The 21,674-nt window shown below is 36.4% G+C and overlaps 1 protein-coding gene across 1 annotated transcript in view; it reads left to right on the forward strand.

Annotated features, from left to right (window-relative positions):
* Positions 1 to 21,656, forward strand: part of col19a1 (collagen type XIX alpha 1 chain) — a 116,659-nt gene extending 95,003 nt beyond the window's left edge. The window contains exons 38-55 of the mRNA XM_069179824.1: positions 224 to 277; positions 977 to 1,030; positions 1,125 to 1,178; positions 1,277 to 1,321; positions 2,142 to 2,192; positions 2,282 to 2,326; positions 2,444 to 2,470; positions 2,985 to 3,038; positions 4,117 to 4,161; positions 4,265 to 4,309; positions 4,399 to 4,461; positions 4,831 to 4,866; positions 6,500 to 6,544; positions 7,065 to 7,226; positions 9,559 to 9,625; positions 9,723 to 9,863; positions 12,927 to 13,004; positions 15,724 to 21,656. Of these exons, the coding sequence (XP_069035925.1) occupies positions 224 to 277; positions 977 to 1,030; positions 1,125 to 1,178; positions 1,277 to 1,321; positions 2,142 to 2,192; positions 2,282 to 2,326; positions 2,444 to 2,470; positions 2,985 to 3,038; positions 4,117 to 4,161; positions 4,265 to 4,309; positions 4,399 to 4,461; positions 4,831 to 4,866; positions 6,500 to 6,544; positions 7,065 to 7,226; positions 9,559 to 9,625; positions 9,723 to 9,863; positions 12,927 to 13,004; positions 15,724 to 15,851 (1,194 nt within the window). The 3' untranslated portion in view covers positions 15,852 to 21,656. The remainder of the gene's footprint in view (positions 1 to 223; positions 278 to 976; positions 1,031 to 1,124; positions 1,179 to 1,276; positions 1,322 to 2,141; positions 2,193 to 2,281; positions 2,327 to 2,443; positions 2,471 to 2,984; positions 3,039 to 4,116; positions 4,162 to 4,264; positions 4,310 to 4,398; positions 4,462 to 4,830; positions 4,867 to 6,499; positions 6,545 to 7,064; positions 7,227 to 9,558; positions 9,626 to 9,722; positions 9,864 to 12,926; positions 13,005 to 15,723) is intronic.
* Positions 21,657 to 21,674: the final 18 nt, after the last annotated feature.

The raw sequence follows: 21,674 nt of genomic DNA on the forward strand, positions 1-21,674 counted from the left end.
CCCGTACATGAATGGAAAGTCAAGCTCTAACTAAGATCCAAATCTGGCTTCTCTGTTTAATCTTTTAAAGATTCAAACGCTTAACAGTGGTGTTTTTTTTGCAATACAAAATTCTACAATTAAATACTTAAAACAAAAACAATAATACAACATATTAGCTAATCTGAAGCTACACATTTCCCACTGAGAGAAGCCTGTGATTTACTCCCTGGCTCTTTTCTAGGGTGTAAAAGGTGAACGAGGGTTTTCAGGCCCAGCTGGAGAGAAAGGAGAAGAGGTATGTATTTAATTATTTTGTATTATTTTTATTTTATTTCTACTTTCTTCTTCATTTCCAGTCTTTACTTTCCTGACTTGCTGCGTAAAAGAAAAAAGGTCCTATTATGAAATTCCATACATTCACTGCACCACGATGCTCCCCTAATTATCAAATTGTTTAATTAACTTATTGGAAAGTTCAAAGGTCCTGTAATAGAATGGAACCCAGGTGCCAAGGATGACTGCCGCTGTCATAGACCTGGAGTCCTTTAGCGGTGCCACTTCACAGGAGGAGTGCCAGAGGTTTGGATGGGTTTCAGTGGACCCAGGGCCTCACAGTGAAAATGGCAAATTTCCCTGAAAGTCTAGTTTTCTGTGCAGCATAATAGATAATATCAGTAGTGAAAAAAATAATAAAAAGAAAAAAGAATTGGCTATTCCAGATTTATTTAAAAATGACAGAAATATTTAGAACAACAGCTTGAATTTAAAAAAAAGTAATCCTGTTAATTTCTGGATTTCTGGAAAATCAAACATAAATATACTGTATATGTGCATCTACTTATAGGTTTTTCAAAACCGTAAACTTTTTTAGTAGAGATCATTACAGGTCATTGTAAAAAGGAAATTAAATATAGATATACTTTACAGCATCACCAATGTTCTAATGACGGTAGGAGTGAAGGCTGAAACAATAGTATTATATTTGCCACCGCAGGGCTCTCCAGGCGTTCCCGGATTCCCAGGCCCCACCGGCCGCACAGGAGCTCCAGTAAGAGTTTATGACCTCGTTTTCTCTGATCGTGCTCTCTTGTTCTGTAGACTGCTCTGGGATTAAAAACAGGCTCGGTATTGTTCTGTTTCAGGGCATCATGGGGAGACCTGGAGCTCCAGGCCATCCTGGGCCTAAGGGTGAAAGAGTGAGCACCTTCTTTCTCTTTGATTTTCTATTAGCTTGAGATGTAAAAATAATGAAGAAGATTTATTGCATTGCACCTGGTCTCGTTTTCTCTTTCAGGGCAGTGAAGGTCCACCTGGGAGACCAGGCGTGCCTGGACCTCCTGTAAGTCCTATGGAATCCTGTCCATGTGCTGTGCTCTCTTTTATCTCTGAGCAAACACAAAGCTGTCTTTCTCTTTCTTGCTTTCCTCGGAACAGTAAATGGAATAGCTGTATAAAGGCCTTTTCCACAAAACAACAGGCCCACTTTCAATGTTTGTAGAATGCTGAAGTGTACGTGTTCAGTTTAAAACAAATTATTTGTAGAAAATCTATAATCTGTAATTGCCCAGAAAAATTAAGGATCCTGCCTCCTAGTCAAAATGCACATATTCTTGTGGAACCAGTAAGCAGACATTATTGAAGCAATAATGACACACATGAACAGCTGACCTTACCATTCCAAAAAAGACCACTTTTTCCACTTAGCAATGCTTTTATTCACCTCTTGCCAGCCTTTCATCAATAGCAGAAAAACAACATAGGATCCTCATGCCTCTCAGCTCATGTGTCTAGTACAAATAAAGTTTCTTAGATAGGAGTGAATTTACTAGACCTCTGATGCAAAATAAAAAGAGCCTTTTAGCCTATCACATCTTCTGCTTAAATAAATGACATGCATCTTCTTTTTAGCAATATCACTTGCACTGTATCTAAAACCCAGCATGGTCATGCCAATAGTGCGATCATTTCTTCTTGCTGTTTACCACCACACCCAGAGTATTGATCTGTACCATGTCATATCAAAAATCCTTGATCAACGCAGACTTGGTGTATGCATATGGATTTTTGTAATTTTATTCATATGCATTGTACTCTGTTGTTCCGTACAGCATTTTGCCATTTTCTAGGCAGTAAACTCACTGTGATTATTTTAATTTCAGGGTATTCCGTATGTGGAAGGAAATGGCATGAGCAGCCTCTACAAGCTTCAGGTACAATAATTTTTCTGGCTGAACATGGTGGAGCTTAAGATGCTCTGTGACACAGCAGTCAAACACAACCTGAATCCTGTTTTGTACAGGGAGGCGCTGGACCTATGGGATATCCTGGTCCTCCAGGTGTTCCAGTAAGTAAGGCTTTTCATTTATGATTAATTTTGCTATAGAAAGAAAATGCATACAACTATCTCAATATGCAAATGTCTTAACAAGTAGATATTAACTGTCTATGCATACATTTCCAGGGCCCTAAGGGTGATAAAGGCGAAGCAGTAAGTTTTATTTTCATGTGTATAATATGTGATTGCATTCAAAATGAATATGTAAAATGTGCTGTAGAAATCAAAGTATCAAATATTATGTGATGCTTCAAATGTTACAGTATACAGCCAAATTTGACATTTGCTGTTGAAACAAACATTGTAATGTAAGCTCAAACCCTGTGTCATTACTGAATCGGAGCATGCCTTTTCACCATTTTTATTAATTTGACATTTAAATAAATTGCCTGTGCAGCACATTGCCACTGTGGAATTCACAGGTCAAATTCACATGTAATGGTTGCTATTCCATTTCCATAATATTTCAGAAATAAATGTTTAAAAGTGTGACAGTTACTGCTGGTATAACTTTAATAGGATTGATTTATTGCATATAGCATGCAATTCATTTTTGCGGCACATTCTAGAGGAACATGCAGAGTCCGAGGAGCTCCTGCTCTTCTGTCTGTGTTCTCTCAGTCGTGATGCTCTGAAATCCTGTTTGAATCAATATTGTATTCATCAGGGAGAACCAGGCCCCATGGGACTGCCAGGGTTAGAAGGACTGCCAGGGGCTAAGGTAAGCAATTAGAAAAAGTCAAATCTGTCTCAGGAAAAGTGTTCACTGAACCCTACTGTCTGGATGTGGCCATTTCAAGGACCATGTTTGTAGTCGACTGACTGGCTTTAGTTAGCCTGGGTTTGCACTAAGTTTGATGGGCAGTGATTTTGAATGCATTGAGCTCCTGTGAGTTTGAAGTGACTCCTCCAACGGACTCGAGTCTATGACATGAGCGTGCATGGAGGTTTCAGGAGAATGGCTGCCACAAGATTGTATCCGCAAATGCTGATCCCCAGGGAGTCATGATATAATTGGAGAAAAAATTAAGTTGTGTGAAAAATCTAAATTATTTGTTGTCCAACTTTTACCAGAAAAGAAAAAGTAAAATATCTGCTTTTTTATAACAAAGGTGAAAAATAGACAATTACTTATTCTATAAACTTACAAAGATAACCACAAATTAATAAAAATTGATTGTGCAGCACCTGCTTGTTCATTTCCACAGGGTACTGAGGAACATATTAATTGATGTTGTTCTTCTAATATTTAATTTAATCCTCAGCCTACAAGAAGAAGCAAGACATATAACTGGCAAAAAGCAGAGTTAATTTAAACTAGGCAATTCAGTTCCTCACCAGGCAAATGGAGTAGGCAGCAGTGTGGAGGAGGGGGTAGGGTTGTGGGTTAAAATCCAAAATGAGACGCTTCTTTTGTACACTTGAGCAGTGTACTGTTCCTGAACTGTTGTAGTAACAAATGTGGCTGTTTCAGTGGGTGAAAATGTAAATTCTCTTTGGACAGTCAAGGATCACCCAAGTAAGTTAGTAAATTAGTGGCTAATCTTAATACAGCTATTGCAAAAGAGGAAGTCCAATCATTTTCAAACTCAAAACAAACGCGTGAGCACAATTACCACCAAGTTGAACCTTGGTCTAAAATGCCCGTGTTGTCTGTTCAGGTTGATGCCACTGGGCCAAGGAAATTAAAGCTTTTTACAAAAGAGGGGTGTTTGGTAGCTCATCTTTGCACTGGAACATGTGCACTACTAGATGGTGTTACCTTATGCTGAAATGTGGCACTTTATCGTGTATTTCAGGGAGATACAGGTCTAACAGGAGCACTGGGTGAACCAGGAACACCAGTGAGTACAGAAACACCTCTGTTTTTAATGACAGTCCTGTCAGTAACCGAGATGACTGAAAAGAGAGTTTCTAATCAGCACATGACTTTCTTCCATTCTCCAGGGAAAGCCTGGTACTCCAGGGAGTCCAGGGCTCCCAGGAGAAACAGTAAGTCTTCGTTTCTCTCTTCAGCCTGAGTTTTATTGTTGGTGTTCCTGTCTCGTGACACAGACAGTAAATTGTGTTAATTTTAAAAGGGGGAAAGAGGACCTGTGGGAGAAACTGGATTTCCTGGGCCGGAGGGACCTCCTGGTGCTCCAGTAAGGAATTAATTTTATTATTGGCAGAACATGATTTCTCAATAATTTGTTTTTGGTTCTAATAGACAGCAAACTGCAATGGAAACAAAGTATCAGTGAGTACAGTGTGTATCTGTTATATGGTTTTCTAACAAGTTCATTTTTTGTTTTTTAATCATTTATTTTACAGAGACAGAACTTGGTTAATGTGGAGTATCCATCTCCAAGATTATTAAACCTATGTGATAACATAACCACCTGTATTAGCGTAGAGCTAAATGTCTGTCACATTGTTTTTGTAGAACAGTTTCACCTACTTTAATGTACTGTAATGCTTGTTATTAGTTTCTGAATTTATATATTTATATATTTTCTTTTTAAATCTGACAGGGAAGACCAGGAAAAGATGGGATTCCGGGGTATGAGGTCAGGACAGAGTGGACTTTTATTTTGTATTTAGAAACATTTACCATTTCAGCAATTTGTTGCCCATTTCCTGTCAGTACCCTAGTAAAAGTGAAAGAAGTATTATCAAGAAGTAATTTTTTTCTTGGTATTTGCTGCGCCTCTAACAAAGGATGTCAAAATGACAGATCTGAAGTTTTTCTCAAATTAGAACCTAAATCAATCGGTTAATTTGACTCCCACTGACACAAAATACACTTTAAGCTGTCTTAATATGGGAAGCCAAATATTTCTGGTTATGCACTTAATGTGTTGGTTTTGACCATCAGACACTGCTTGAAGGCAGTTTTATTGGAGTTAATAAATGGTAAATATAAATCTGATACTTACTATATACAATTACATCACAATGTCCCAATCATACTGTATCAGTGACATACATAATTTCGCAAAAATTAAAACATTATTGATTATTAAAAATGAACACAAATTAAAAATACTGGCCCTGGTCAAAAGTTGTTAGTCTAAACAGATTTGTGGATTTACTGTATAAAGGAGTTGATGTGTTCTCTATGTCCTTATCACCTTAGTAAAGTCCAACAGAACATCCAGTGTTAATGCATATTTTATATCTTAAACATTGCGTCTTTTCTGTCGATAGCTGTTAAGCCTATAGAGAAATTCTTGTATTATACAATACAATATAATTAATGACACAACAGTGCCATCTAGCAGGTCAATCTTATAAAAGTCCAAAATACGATGTAACAGACCCCTAAGAAAAATATTTCCAGATAGTATACTGCATATTTGAATCTGTCATTCATTATGGGAAATTAATGTTTTAAGACAAATGAAAGTCCGCAACACAGATTGTGTGCAATGCAGTGACATTTTAGATAGTTCAAGCTATGGGAAATATATTTTTTAATTTATATGGTCATCATCAAAATTCTAAATATGATGATGTTGTGGCTCCAACCCACCCCCTCAAACAAAGCAATTGAAAGCAGTTGGGGAACCTGGACGCACCTGTGACTTGAGACTGTAAATTGGCTGTGCTTTCAAGAGGACTGTTCTGCTGGCTCTCATCCAACAATCAGTCTGCATTCTCTGTGCTGAAATGGTTTATTGGGAAAAATAGGAAAATATTGAAATTGTTTTAAAGATGCATTGGGTTTTATCAAGCTATGGGAATTTTATTGGATTGTCTAACTATTGGAAAATTAATTATTAAAAAATATTGTTGGTATTTTTGCGTCATGCTGCATTGCCTTATAAATCAACAGCTTTTTGGTCAGGGCAGTGGCAGATGTAGCCCAGCCATCAGCACTATATCAAACTCTTTTGTTTTAATACTGTAATTAAAATACAGGCTTCAGGCAGTACTGAGAATCTGCACATGTGACTTATAGCAATTCGCTCTGAGTGGATTTGGAAATGATGGGAGAGGCGGACCGAGTCTTTGAACAAAGCAAGTGTGTCTGTGCAGGAACAGAGAGTGTGAGTGGTGCCTACAGCCACTTGGCTCAGTCTAATATCAAATACCCCATTATTCACCATGGTCTGTAGTGAGGAGTACAGACCTGGCTTTCACACCCAAAGTTTAAATTGTCCAAATCTGTGATGTCATAGTCATTTTTTTGTCTTACAGGGAGCTACAGGTAGACCAGGAGACAGAGGATCGAAAGGAGAACGTGTAAGAGATCAACATATAAAATATAAAGGGGCTGTTACATACAAAATACAATAATCCTACACATAAACATCTTCATGTCAGTGAATAATTGAGCCTGGTGCAAGCGAAACATCAGTGACTTGAAAACATGCTACTTTAGCAATGCAAAGAAAACAAAACCCAGACAGATCAAATAATGTACTACATTTTGAATTCCTGCCTCTGAAATCCATAGGCAGTTTCATGTTTTGTATTCCAGTGTTCTAAAATATTTTAATATTCTGTTTCTTGTAAGAAATCATATTTACAGTAAATATAATATATAAATACTGTAATACTATCACCAGTATGTTTTATTATTGATTTACTATAACCATTGACTTGCTAGTTAGTATATAGATTGACAACCTATTCTTTAAAACTGTGGAGCTTGTATGTCACCAAGTTTAATTTCTTTGGAGATCTGCTGAATGTTGGAGATGTGACCTGAAGCTGAACTGTGACTTATAATAACTTTCTGTTGGGGTTCTGTGTTTCACAGGGAGACCCAGGCATTCCTGGGGTGCGAGGGCTTCAGGGAGAAAGAGGGAGACCCGGAGAAAAGGGGGACATGGGGCCCAGAGGACCAACTGGGCCACCAGGACAAAGAGGTGACCCAGGGCCCCCAGGACCTCTGGGGTCCCCCGGCCCTGCCGGCCTTCTGGTATGTGGGAAACCGAGAAGGCTTGTTTCGCTGCAGATCAAGGCATGAAGAACTCCTCCGACTATGATTACTGATAGCAGTGCCATAGAAAAATGGGGACGTTCAGATCTGGGGTTTAAATTCCACTTATTTTTTCTTTTTCGTAGTGTTTTCTGGTTATTGATTCCTTCCCACCTTGAGAAATAATGAGCACACAGCCAAATGTCAAAAAGTCCACATTAAACATTTGAAAAACCGAGGTCAAATGGATGCACACTATATACTGTACTCCAATATATACTTTGATTATTATTTAAAAATCAGTCTACACAACTGTTTTATAGAGCCAGCTCCTTAACCTGCAGCATTCCATTTGAGAGGGAGATATCATTCGTTTTAAATTGGAAGAACCATAACTGCTTATTAGAACCATCTAGTTATTTAAGTTACAATTAAGATTCCCCAAAATAAAATCAATACTGATATACAACTCTTAACAATCAATTCGCATTTATACAAAAGGTTAAGATCTTATTCTGTTTTCAATCCATATGGTATTAAAATATTTGAATAAAACATCCAGAAATATTCTCCTTAGAAGAATACTATCTATATCACCACCTCTCCTCTGGAGATGTGTACTTTTTCAATGCCTATATACAGTATCTAAGGGAGGAAACCATGTGACTCGCTTAAGCAAAATGAGATGTTACAGGATGTGTCACATTCCAACATCTGCAGCAATACAGCTTTAATGTTCAGAAGTGTATTGCTTATGGTAACTTATGGCAACACCTAAGTTAAAATCTTTCTTTCATTTCCGACTCTCCTTTCCAAATTTAACATAGTTGGCTGTAAAGCAAACTGTTAGGAAATCTCAACACTCAAAAAAGTATTATGGTCTTTAAGATTTGTGTAGTCCTCAAATCTACAGTATATACAATAATTTTTTTTTTAACTTTTTCAAACTAAAAATGTATAAGGTATACAATGTATAATAATGAAATTGTCCCAGTTTCTGAACATCTCCTCCCAGAAAACAAGAATGTAATCAATATATCTTGTTCAAAGTGTAATTTTAGGCAGAAAGGGATTCACATCTCAATTTTTTATCAATTTGTCTTTCCAAAAGTCCACATATAAATATATGCATAATTTGATACCATGGATGAACCCATGGTGGTACCCTTAATTGATTAAAAATCATAATTAGGTGCAAGAGTAAATTCTGCCATTAGAAAACGAGAAATAGTACTGTAAGTCCGTTGGGGAGAAAGTATTCAAGAGCCTTTAAATCACCCATATGAGGTATGTTTTGAAAATGTCTACATCAAAAGTGAAAAAAAAAAGTCCTGTAACATATGGGTTTATAAAGTATTCCACAAAAAACAACAAATTAGAAGTGAAAGAGTCAATTCCAGATATATATATATTTAACTGATGCTAAATTAGTGTGCATACAGTGGAACTTTTTTTTTATATTATTTTCCTGTCTTAATGCTCTTCTTCTGATGTTTGATCTAGAAATACATTTTTAATTATATTCAGAGCAGTTAAACAGAGATGATTTTGGAGAATGTAGATACACTTTCACTGATCTAATTTGAAATACAATAAAAATACAAACATAAAAATAGGTATTTCAAATATTAACCATTCAACATTTAATTTTAAAAGAATATAATGGCTCTAGAACCTTCTCTAAAATAATAATATAAATAAACTTTGTATTATTTACAAACAATTTTCCAGCTTTGTGATATTCAGGGTGTAACACAACTAATTGTTTTTATTTTGAAAATATGCACCAAGAAGAAGTTCACAATTTCTTTATTTTCTACTCAGTGTGAGTCACAGTTGTTCGCACTTCAAATCTGTTTATAGAATTAATTTAAAGGTCATCTTGTTTCTCGTACAGTATGTTTCCATATTGCCTGCCTGCCTCCCATATTGTACCTGATCACATTCTATCAAGTAGAAAATTACTTTTTTTATTATTTAGCAAAATTGATTTGCAAATGTCTGTTGCAGCCCCAGGCTATTTCAGTAACGTGTCACTAGGGAACAGGAGCAGTCTGAGTGAAGGAGCACTTTCAGTGCTGCTGCCTCAGCTCAGGATTCATGCTCTTCCTGTCCTTCAGGTCATGTCCAGCTCCAAGTTTTCAGAAGCAGCTTCTGTAAGATTTTATGTATCTTACTGGTTGTGTATCAGTTGGATTAAATTAGTGAGATTTATTTTAAAAGCCACACCAGTGCGCAACAGTTTTAGAGACATCCATTATATACACTGTTCTCCTTTTTGTAAATGTTTTTTTATTTCTTATGTGCAATTTTAAAAATTTCCCTATTTCAGAGTGATGAGGGTACATTGGAGGAAATAAAGAGATTTATTCGAGAAGAAGTTCTCAGGGTTTTTGAAGGTATTTTATTTTATTTACTTTTTACAAATACATATAATTTCACACCCCATATAAAAGAGACATGTCTATAAATATTCTCTTTGGTTTTGTGTTGCAGAGAGGATGTCTGGCTATTCTCCACAGCAGAAGAGTCCCGCTGCTATCCTGGCTGCTCAAGGAAGACCAGGACCCTCAGGTCCACCTGGCAGTGATGGGTCACCTGGGCCACCAGGTGTGCCTGGTCCTCCCGGACCTCAAGGTAGGGGGCATCAGTTGCAAGTGTTAAAGCTAAGAAATTGTTCAAAGCAATAATTTTATATGTTATTCCACTGTGGGTTTTCATTGATGCCATCATGATCTGTAGCTGAATGCTCGTATTGCTTAGAATGTAACGCCCAGGTAATTCATGTGGTTAGTATTGTTATCCTAGTTTTTTCCTAGTGTTTGAATGATTTCTTAGCCTGCACCCTTCCCTTGGCCTCTATTCACATTGAGCAGAATGGGCCCTGTTCTCTGTTTGTCACACTGCTATGGGCATAGAGGTTTAAATCTCATACCCATTTGGAACACAGAGAGCTGAGACATGAAAAGCAATGAGGCCAAACAAGAATACAAGTCCAGGAATATGGATAAGAATCAGGTCAAACAATAGGCTAAAGAAGTTGGAAAAAAGAGATCCTAGATTATTGGGGGAGCTGAGGAGATTGTGACGAAGGGAAGCAGAAAACAGAACATTTCTATACAGACCTCAGGAAAACTCCAGTGAGATTAATGACAGCAAATTCCCATTTCATAGCAAGGATTCACAGTTATTATATTTTGCTAGCTGAAAATATGGGCTTGATCTGAGACCTGAGCAAGATGTGGATTGCACAGCAAGAGAACATTGCCAAGCAACACTGGCTCAAGAGAAATATAAAGACAAATGAAGAATTGGCTGAGAAGAAGGGAATGGAATATCAATGTGGACAGATCTGAGAACACAGTCTACAATATCTCACTCGGTGGGACAAGCTTCCTGTAGAAAAAGGAAAATGTTATTTCTCAGAATAGCCAAGGATTTATCGAACTCTTCTGGCTTCCTGGCTCTTAATACAACCTCTTACATCAATAATAATTTGCTGTTTAGATTTTAACTTCCTTTGGAATTAAAAAGCACTTGTGTACATGTTAGGATTCCCAAGCAGTCCAGCAAGCTGTGTTATACTAGCTATACTGTATATCACGTTTTGTGATTTTAGTCTTTCTGTTTTAAGTGATACTGTATATATTTTATCCACCTACGTTTTTTCAGTATAGGGACTGTTACGATTCAATCTTACTCAGCAGACAAAATTAAGTTAAATTGAATGAATAGTTGTGAAAATCAAATGTCTAAGTTAAAGTTAAAATTGGTAACCTGTGGTGTGTAACATTTTCTTACTGCTCCTTGTTTTTAGATAATTGCAATGCTTTTGGTATTCTGTCTAAGTACAGAGTTTTGCGGCCCATTAATCAATTCAATTGGAAACCAGACTGTATAATATGTTACTGAAGAAATTTGAAGTCGTGCAGAGAATTTTCCAGCTGAAGTTATTTTATGTAATTTATGCACTGTATCTTACCGTAGTTCAGAATCCAGAAATACAGAATTTGTTCACTAGATATATATAATTTGTTCACTAGGTGCTCCTCTTATTAACATTATGCGCACAATTCATCAAGATTCATCTAACCACTGTTATAACCATTAGCTTTCCAGAAACTCAGTTTCATTTGACACATTAAAGCCATTATTTGATTGAATAGATACATGTGCAGAACACTTTTCTCTTAATAATAACAATAATTAATTGCATCCATATATAAACCTTTTTAGCCCAGAGCACTGTTCATATAGGAAGGAATCCATTCAATCCAATACTCAAGGCAGTCCCCACCTGGCAGCCATTATGCCATTATAATCCAGCTGCGCCACTGTAAAGCAGATAAGGTAGAGAAATGAGAAATCACTCCCTGAATTGGTGGAGAATTTAAAGGAGGCTACATTGGGTAGAGTGCCATGGGATCTGAAATGCCTAAGTAGTCAAGACCATAATTTAATCTCACCCAAAGTATGGCGATTTTAGAATTGTGTTTCAGAGAAAAGACTCCTACCATCTGGTCCATGCAAAAGTAACTTGATTTTCCTTAGAGGTCTCCCTCTAAGTTATTTTTAAAATGTTATTTTAGAAACCTTGAGGAGTAACCTACTTCCAGTACATTTGCACTTGGAACAAGACAGAACTAGAAAACATGCAAATAATCAAGCATTTGTTGATGCACTAAATCTAGATATCATTTAGTTCTGCACATTCTAAACATGGTTCAAGGAGCAAATCACGTGATCACTCTTCTGTACAAATGGAAGGATGGTTATACTGTATATACAGTATAGTATTTTATATACAGCATGAACAGGTTATGAATTATTCTTGCCCTTGGTTCTGTGGATGTATTTTGCTTGTATGCCTTTATTAATGACTGATTGCTTGACATGTGTGGTAAGTATGCAAATGCCATTTTATGCCATTTTCTGGGTGTGATTTAGGGAATAAGAAAACAGTAAAGCATGTGTGTGCTTGAAATTTAGAGCTGAAATTGTATTATCCTGATCACATTCTGTTAGTTTTTTTGTTTAAAAAATAAAAATATTTTTAATTAGAGAAAAATAAAAAGAACTTAGTATATCTCTTTTGAATACGGAGAAAAAAAACACAGGATCAGAAATATAAAATAAAAGTTTGAGCCCACAAAACAGAATTTAGTTTAGGTATGATACAAAAGATATCAATGTAAACAAAGTGTAATATACTGTTATAAAAATAATTATTATGAAATAGTTATATGTGTCTACAGTTTAACTGCTACTGTATATTCCCGCTTTTTTAATGTTGAAAAAGTCATTTTGTTGAGTGATACTCCAGACTTCCAAATCATACCCATACTCATGTTGGTTATGCAATGAGCGAGGTCCAGACAACATATCAGAAAGTAATAATCTTATTATCAATATTTTAATATCTTTCCTTAAGATTAATGTGGATCGGACATCTTATGAAAGGGTAAAGTGTAGAGAATGAGATATTTAAATGAGCTAATTGATCATTGATCATTGCGTTCGTATACTGGCCAGAAGACTCAAATGCTTTCACATGATCTATCAACTAACTGTTCAAATTAATTTAGTTACTGCGGAGTACCTAAGCAAACTTCACCATGCTTACCCTTTTGTATTGTGAGGTGCAAACCCAGGAGCTTATCTTTAATTTTTTAACATTCTGTGCTCTCCCTCTTTATCTAGGGTATCGTGGTCAGAAAGGAGAAAGAGGTCAGCCAGGGATTGGACTTCCAGGAGAATCTGGTCCTCCTGGCCCACATGGTAAGCAGTGACAGCTTCTCAAGAGTCATCAAGCACACTGTCTCTAGTCCTGTTGAACATAAGGTTACATAATGTTGATACACCAGCAAAAAATGTTTTAGGGTTCCTATGTGGAGTTGAGAGACAGTCAGAAAGATTGAAGGAGAAGGATAATCAAGTTCAACGATCCGAAACGTCAGGCAAAGTCTTGGTCGAAAACAATATCCAAAAGTCAAAACCAAAGATGTAGTAGGAGGTGAGAAAGCGAGGTTACGAAGGCAAAGTAGGAGCTCTCAAGAGGAGAAACTAATACTGAGCACAGAGCGCTGTGAAGGGAGGGCTTAAGTATGCAGTGAACTGCTGATGATATCATGAAGAACAGCAAGAGGTGATTAGTTAACTCGTGGGTCCTCAACCTTTTTGCTCTTCTCCTTTGCTGGTGTCCAACTGGTGTGGTGTTGGCCCCTTAACTCTCTCCCCCCAAATGTCCCCCAGACATTCATATTCAGTTCATCAAGTTCAATTTAATTTTGAGTCTTGCATGTTTCTTATTCTTATTTCTCTTAGTGCTTTTATCAGTTAGCCATTCTGCCTGTTCATCGATAAACAAGTTAATCACTCCTGCTTCCTGTTGTACTTCTGTGTTGGTGTAGATGACTTCAGGCTACACTTTATGGGTTGGTGTAGCATCTCCCGCTGCCCACAACAGAAATCCTGTCTCTGTGTATCTAGAATTTGCTGTCTCTCTGAGCTGAATTGCATTTCATTGCCTGTATCATAGGCAGTTCTCATTGAGGCTACACTACATGATAGGGCCAGCAGCCATATCACCCAGCAACTCACAACTGGCAACCCACTGAAGCTAAGCAGGTGTGAGCCTGGTCAGTACCTGGATGGGAGACCTCCTGGGAAAAACTAAGGTTGCTGCTGGAAGAGGTGTTAGTGGGGCCAGCAGGGGGCGCTCACCCTGCGGTCCATGTGGGTCCTAATGCCCCAGTATACTGCTGGGGACACTATACTGTAAACAGGCGCCATCCTTCGGATGAGACGTAAAACCGAGTTCCTGACTCTCTGTGGTCATTATAAATCCCAGGGCGTTTCTCGAAAAGCGTAGAGGTGTACCCCAGCGTCCTGGCCAAATTTCCCATCGGCCTTTATCAATCATGGCCTCCTAACAATCCCCCTTTATGAATTGGCTTCATTACTCTGCTCTCCTCCCCACTGATAGCTGATGTGATGTGAGCGTTCTGGCACACTATGGCTGCCGTCGCATCATCCAGGTGGATGCTGCACATTGGTGGTGGTGGAGGGGAATCCCCATAACCTGTAGTGGAGTGTCCTGAAAAGCATTATATAAGTGTAAGCAATTATTATTATTATTATTATTATTATTATTATTATTATTATTATTATTATTATTATACATTTTCTGAATACTGTTCCTCTGAATCCTTGTACAAGAGATTTGACCCACTTTATATTCATCATCTGTTTGCATTATTTCTAATTTGACCAAATTGCTGAAATGTAATTGTTAAACAAAAGTTTGGAGGTTGTATTTTTTTAGGTCTAAATATTTTGCCTTCTGAGCACCTCTTGTAACCATTTTTCATACCCTTAGCCCTCCACTTCATCTTCACCCTTGCACCTGCCTCCCTAGTTCATTCTTTACAATTCAATTTATGTAGTTACTGTTGATTTTCTGTCTGAATAAAAATATTTTTTGTCATGTTTTTTTCTAGTTTTGTGTCAGGTGGTTGTGCAGTGTGATTGATTGCCAAGCTGTAGCTGACATGAAGTACTGAACACATCTGTATAAAAAATAATCTAGTGAGAAATAATGTTCTAAGTGTTTAAAGACTAGATTTTTTACAAATTTCAACAAATTAAAATTAATCCTAGACCTGCAGAAAAAACTGAAAATATTCTTTCAGTGCATACTAGGTAAATGAGAATCTTGTTTGCCTGTTGAATTAAACATCATACACCTCCCTACCACTGGCAAGACTATTGAGAGATCAGGAGTTTAAAGATTTTTTTACCTGGATCCACTCCCCAGAAACAAAGAGAACCCTTTCTCCCCAAGACTGGCAGGGTGTAAAATCAAACTATCAGATCTTTGATTTTGTCTATTAATATTTTTTTAGAAGTGGCAAGAATATATGCAATTTAGGTAGCTTTTGCTTTCCAGCTACCTGTTCCTGGGGCATTGTTGTAAGTACGGTAAATTATCTCACCGTCAAAGTATATGAACAATTACATATTTGATGTTACTGCATATTCTGTGAAAGCTGTTTCTGGGATAGAAGATTAATGTCTATTCTGTGTTGAAATAAAGTGTGTCAATTCAACTATACTGAATGTAATAGCAAAATCACATTGGAGCTCAGACCAGGATATACAAGAAGCAGTTCCTAAGTATGGAGTAATCAGGATAGGTTCATCATTATATAAAATGACAGACTGCTTGATGAATCTTCATCTTGTGTGTCTTTTCATATTTCTTTGTCAAATTTCATTTATTCTGAAAAGTACAGCAACATATCTATAAGTCTATTTAATACCAGTGTATGAGGATTCGGTAAAACTGATTGCAATTGTAATAGATAAATGAAAATGAAAGAGTTTGATCCTCTTCATATCACTGTGGCGAGACTTGTGTGGGATGCCAGGGTACTTTCTGAGCAACGTGGTGACTGTGGCTTGTGTGCACTGAGAAACACACCCCTCTCTTCTCTAGGTTTGCCTGGAACAGGTCAGCCAGGACCTCCAGGATTACCTGGCCCCGCTGGCCCTCCAGGTCCCCAGGGAAGATGTGACCCTAGCGATTGTTACTATTCCTTATCCAGTTCCCGGCGGAGCGGCTAGGAGGCAAGTGGAGCTGCCCTGATTATTTAATGATCAATGAGCACTGAGGCACCGCAGCCCGGAGGCACTGTTACAGAGGTCCTCTTCATTATCTTTAGAGTTTAAGTAATGTGTTTGTGTAACATTGGAGCTGAGGTCAGAAAGTTATTTTTAGAAATAATGAAGTTATAAAACGTGTTTATATTCTTATTGTGTTTCTTACTGTAGTTCTTCTTGAAACCCTTTTGCCCCCAGAATGCATTCCATGCATGAGTGTGTACATTACAAAACAGACATTTGAGAAGAAATTTGGTGTAAGAGCTAATTAGCTTTCATTGGTAATGTCTTAATTTTAACCACCTTAACCTGCAGGGTCAGCCTGCCTCTTTTTCTGTTTTTTTTTCCAATGTTTTCAAAGGGCAAAAGGTCTAAGCTAAGGCGCGTTGAATAATTTAAATTTTCTCTGTACTTTGCACAAGACTTAGAGCTGCAAAAAAAGTAAAGCAATTTAAAATGTTAGCTGTGCAGAGAGAGTAATATAGTTTGTAATGCCTTAATTGAACTGCTCTGAAGCTGTTCTGCCTGAAAAGAAAGCTTGAGAAATTCTTGGTGTAAATATTTTGACATTGTTTATTCGGGATTGGAGCACTGTTCCAGACAGCCTTGACGCTTGGAAACTGTATGCATTCATTTCATCACTTGCTGGACAGGAGTATTGCATGGCATTACAAGCTCTACAGTATATATTTGTGCTTGTAGTATATAATAGACCATAAACACTAGGGAGACCTGTTGTGTAGTCACTCAGTGTAAAAATATGTTTTTCAATTACTCTGTACCCAAATAAGAGTAGACATCATTGGTGTGGCTCTTGTTGTGCTCATAGGTAAATCTCACTACAATGACATTACAGTACATTACTGATTGTTTGTATAAGGACTGTACATACTACCGTTATACTGGTGCTATATGTATATTTTGATATTTCTGATTGAAAAAGATGAAAATCCTATGGGTAATCATTTACAGTTTCATTTTTTTTCTTCCATTTGAATAATGTACTTGAAACTTGTTGTATGATTATTGAAAAAAGAAGTTGAGGAAGGTATCTTTAGTTTTTTAAACAACATAAATGGTACATTTAATTATTTTTTGCATTATCACACATACATGTTTGACAAGATAATATTTGCTCACTAGTCTTAAGGTTGGAATTACCTTTTTTTCCACCAACTTTCCCTGAAATGGAATTGTGTAAAACTTGGACTGATGGGAGATGATAAAGATATTTTAGTTCAAATATTATACAATTTTATTGAATTCATTAAATACATTGAATCTTTCAAATGTTAGAAATGACTAATTAAATGTTTTAACTGCAACTCTTTAAAGTGAATAAGCAACCAGCCATAGATGTAAATTTGTTTAATCTGATAATGACAGGAGCTTTTTGCTATTTTCAATGCTTTAACATGGAAACGCCTTAAGCCCAGTGCTGTATTCTTTCATTTTAAGAGGTCTGTTAAAATTGAAAAACCTTTGTTTTGTTTGTGTTAAGTCTAGAAAGTTATTGAAGTGCAACCAATTGATATTTCCAGATGTTCAGAATATTCATTTGGTGCAATTTCAGTGTGATTGATTTCTTTTTGGAGCAACACTCTTATGACTTTCTCATTATATTAAATTTTAAATACTATAACTGTATCTGTGAAAATTTCCTGAAAACTATAACATACTGTAGCTTTGGGTTTGTTTGTTTGAAGTTTAGATACACTGCATTTGTTAGCTGGTGAATCGCCATGGTTTGCAGATTACTGTACACTATGGGAAGTAATTTGCACTTTGTAGTTTACTTGGTCATAAAAAAGAAAGGGGCACTATCTTTTGTTTAATATACGTGCAAGCTATTTATTGTTACTTCTTCATATGTTCAGTAGTAATACATGTAAATGAAGTACAATCAAGGCCTAACAGGGAGAACATTTTCAATGTTTAAAGGAATAACAAAACTTTACCCTAGTTTTACGTCACCACAGTGATAAGATGAAAACTACTATTTATATAATTTAGAATGTTTAGATGATGCAGGGGGTGGACAAAAAAGTGAAACCACCAAGAAAAATATGAATATTTTATGAATATATTATGAACTCATAAGGATTTGGGTTGCCCTTGCCCTTTAGAACAGCTTCAATTCATCTTGGAATATTGTAATACAAGTCTTGCACTGTTTCTAGTGAGATATTGGGTCATATCGGGCAGAGTGGTTATCGGACCCAAACAAGATGGTGCCTATACTGTAATTAATCCACCACCATGTTTAACAGTTGGGAACAAGCAGTGTCAGTTGAAGGCTTCATTTGGGTTTCGCCAAACACAAACCCATCCAGATGTAGGAAAAAGAGTAAAGACAACTCATCAGACCATGGTAATTTCTTCCACTACTCAAAAGTCCAGGTTTCTTTACAGCTCATTAGTGCTGCTGACAACTATCCTCTTAAGATTCCGTTTTTTCCCTGTCGGTGAGCTTTGACTTGCAACCACTATTCCTCCTCTTTCCTAGTGCTGTTTTCACTTCATGTTTGGTGTGTGATGGCATCATGTTTGACACTGTTCCCGTTGACAATTTAAATGATTTTGCCATTTATGTGACTGACACAGTCACAAATTTCAAAGTCATAGATTTAATTTAGTTACTTCATAATACAAGTCATTTTGTGCTACTGTAGGTGTTTCTATTCTTTTGTTCATCCCCTGTACATTTACCCCCAAAAAGTGTGAAAGGAGGTAGAGAGTTTTAATTTACAAACATACTTTTACTGCATCCTTTTCAATTGCTTTAATCAGAACATTGTACAGTTCACAGGTCACCTGTCACTACTGGTTTTCTTTTCACAAATAAGGAATCCCAATTCTTGGGAATTTTACTGTAAGACAGACAATATATAATATGATTGCAAAAAGGATAATTTCAATAGCTGATTACAAATTGTCCCGAAAACTATATATTTTGCAAAAGAAGTCGCAGCCTTTTGTCCAAAGGGGATTTTTATGAGATCACAGTGTTGCTACTGTTCTCTTTTGTATCATCTTCATAGTTTCACAAACAAACCCAAAATGTTGCCAGAAAAGGACCTCTTGTGGTCAGTTTTAAGCAGTAGCCTTTGTATTTAATATCATACTTAAAATCATTACTTATGCTGGAAAATACATAACTGAATGCTCTCTGAATCCCTGTAAGTGACAGATTATGTCATGACAATGTTCAAAGATGTTCTTTGTTAAGTCATAGATTCAGATTTTGCATCTTTTTTGCATGCAGTAAAACAGAGTGGAAGCTAAGATTTTCCCTCAAACGGCTGGTGCTGCTGTCTTTATTAACAGACTGGATCTTTCTCTTGTGGGCAGCACTCTAAGCAGCCTGTTCTGATTTGTTGTAGGAATTGTTTGACTGAGTGATACACTTTGACAATACAGACTGAATTGGTTTAGCAAAGGCCTTTATTTCATACAAGATTTTTAGTCCATATTTATGGATTCTTTGTGACCTGTGTGATGTAAGTGATGATTGTTAAGGGTGTTTAGTTTTAACACGGATATTTAAAAACATGTTATTGAAACAGCAACAGTTTTAAGAACATTAACAAAGCTAAGGAAATTAAATGACTGTGCTGGAATATCTACAGTATTCTGATTCATGCAACATCTGTACTATTTTTGAAGCTTCAAGATCATTCTGCAGAACATGGATTACTAATCTGCTGGCTCTGAATTACAGTATTTGTTGTTTATCACTTTCAAAATCCTCTTTTCTGGATATGGATATAAAGAGTTAAATAAGACCTTGGATATTCCACATAACAGGAAGTCATTATATGAAACAAAAATATTGTATTTATGTTTGAGTATGTAATAGTGGTATAGCATTTTTTATCTCAGATGTGCAAAGTTTAATTTATTATTAAAGCACATGCCATTATAGCTGTTCATGCTGTCCAGTATGAAATGTCTTTGTATGTTTTTCTGTCATACTTCATTAACAGAATGACATTTAAGATGACAACCCTTTTAGATAAAGAATGTAATACAAAAGAGATACTGAATTGTTTGCCTATCTTCAATTATTCATTATCCTCCATTGATGGTGATATATGTAGTACCACATAATGAGTGGTTTAATTAAGAATAATTACCCCTGTGACCCCACAATAAAAAGTCTCATGTAATGTATTAACTGTAAACATGAGCATTACAGCTTAATTCATAGCAAGACTTTGAGTGTTTTATTTTGCAAGATCTCATGCTCTGAATCCTGCTTGTGTTATCAGTTAATCTATGTTCTGCCAAGAACACCCAAACAAGATTCCTGTAATGTAAGACTAGAATCTGAAATATATTCAGCTTTTGCACTGCAAGTTAATGAATACTGTTTGATCAGAAAAAAACTAATTTCCTGAGTGTTGCTGTTCTGAGAAGTGCCTCAAAATTTTGACGATGTCAATTTTGAAATCCATTGTATATTTAAGCATTTCTTTCTTAAATTAAATTCAGATAATGTTTTATATCATTTTTATGCTTCACAACTTCAAAATTGCCAATCACTGATCAACTTGCCTTGTAGGTCCTGCACATTCTCTTAAAATCCATGAGTCATGATACTATTTCCTGTCTCACACAAAGAGCCTCACTGCCTCCACAGTAGTGTCACTTACAACACTGTCATTTCACAGTTCCAAGGCACAGGGGTTGCTGCTCCTGCAATGTCAGTGTTACGTGTGACCTGTTAAATGCTCTGTTGTATAGATGGGTGCAACTGTAACTCGCTTTGAATAAAGCCAGCCGATTCACACCAGCCAAATCACTAACTACAGTTCACTCAAGGCCACCCACAGCACTAGTGTCACCCAACCAGTTGTACTCTGACATGTATCACAGCCAGGACTCAGACCACGTGTGTCTGGACAAGCTATTTCAAAAGCATTTTGAGAATATTGAGAATATCTATCAAAACAATCATAATATTTGACTGGGATCATAATGTATTCAAAGGGATGAAAGCATGATGGTTAAAAGCTGCAGAAGAAGTGTCCTGTAGTGAGTGAATCAAGAATGGGGCTCATCCAGCTCGTGGTCTGAATCTTGGCTACGACGATGTCCTTATCATCTCACCTTCTTTCAGTATTGTGTTTGCTCTGGACTCGTCATTGTGCTGATGTTGAGGGAAGTGTTTGCATATTTTGACTATGCCAAACAACCATGATTATGATAGTACATCAAATACAATGCTGTTGCTTGCTCATTTTAAACTTTAAGATGCTTTCAGTGTTATCATTTTTGTTTCACATTTTAGCCTTTTGTTGGCAAAGTTTATTGTAACTCCAAAAAACAGGATTTTAAGGCCTGTATATTTTTCCTCACTTTTACATAAACTGTATTAAAAAAAGTTATATTTTTTGTTAATCACATAACACGTATGTACTGTTTGCTCAACATGCATATTGAGATGTTGGTCGGAAAAGTGTATTATTGATCTACCTCAATGGAGGATTCTTTTATTTTAAGCTATAACTGAAGTATTTTATAATAACATTTTATTTATATAACTTTACAGATACATTAACATGCATTTCATTTACACTGTGATTTTAGTCCATTGTGACAGTTGATTTAAAGCTTATGGTAAACTTTATGCAATGAAAGCTGAGGTTCATTTGAAAAGTATGCAACTGTTCTTATGTTCACTTTTTATTTATTTGTTTTTATGACATGTATTCATTTTACAGCCATGGTTGAACACAAATAAATTAAACATGATCCAATACACAACATGTGCATTGATGAGTT

Source organism: Lepisosteus oculatus, chromosome 17 (genome assembly GCF_040954835.1).
Source record: "Lepisosteus oculatus isolate fLepOcu1 chromosome 17, fLepOcu1.hap2, whole genome shotgun sequence".
NCBI lineage: Eukaryota > Metazoa > Chordata > Actinopteri > Semionotiformes > Lepisosteidae > Lepisosteus > Lepisosteus oculatus.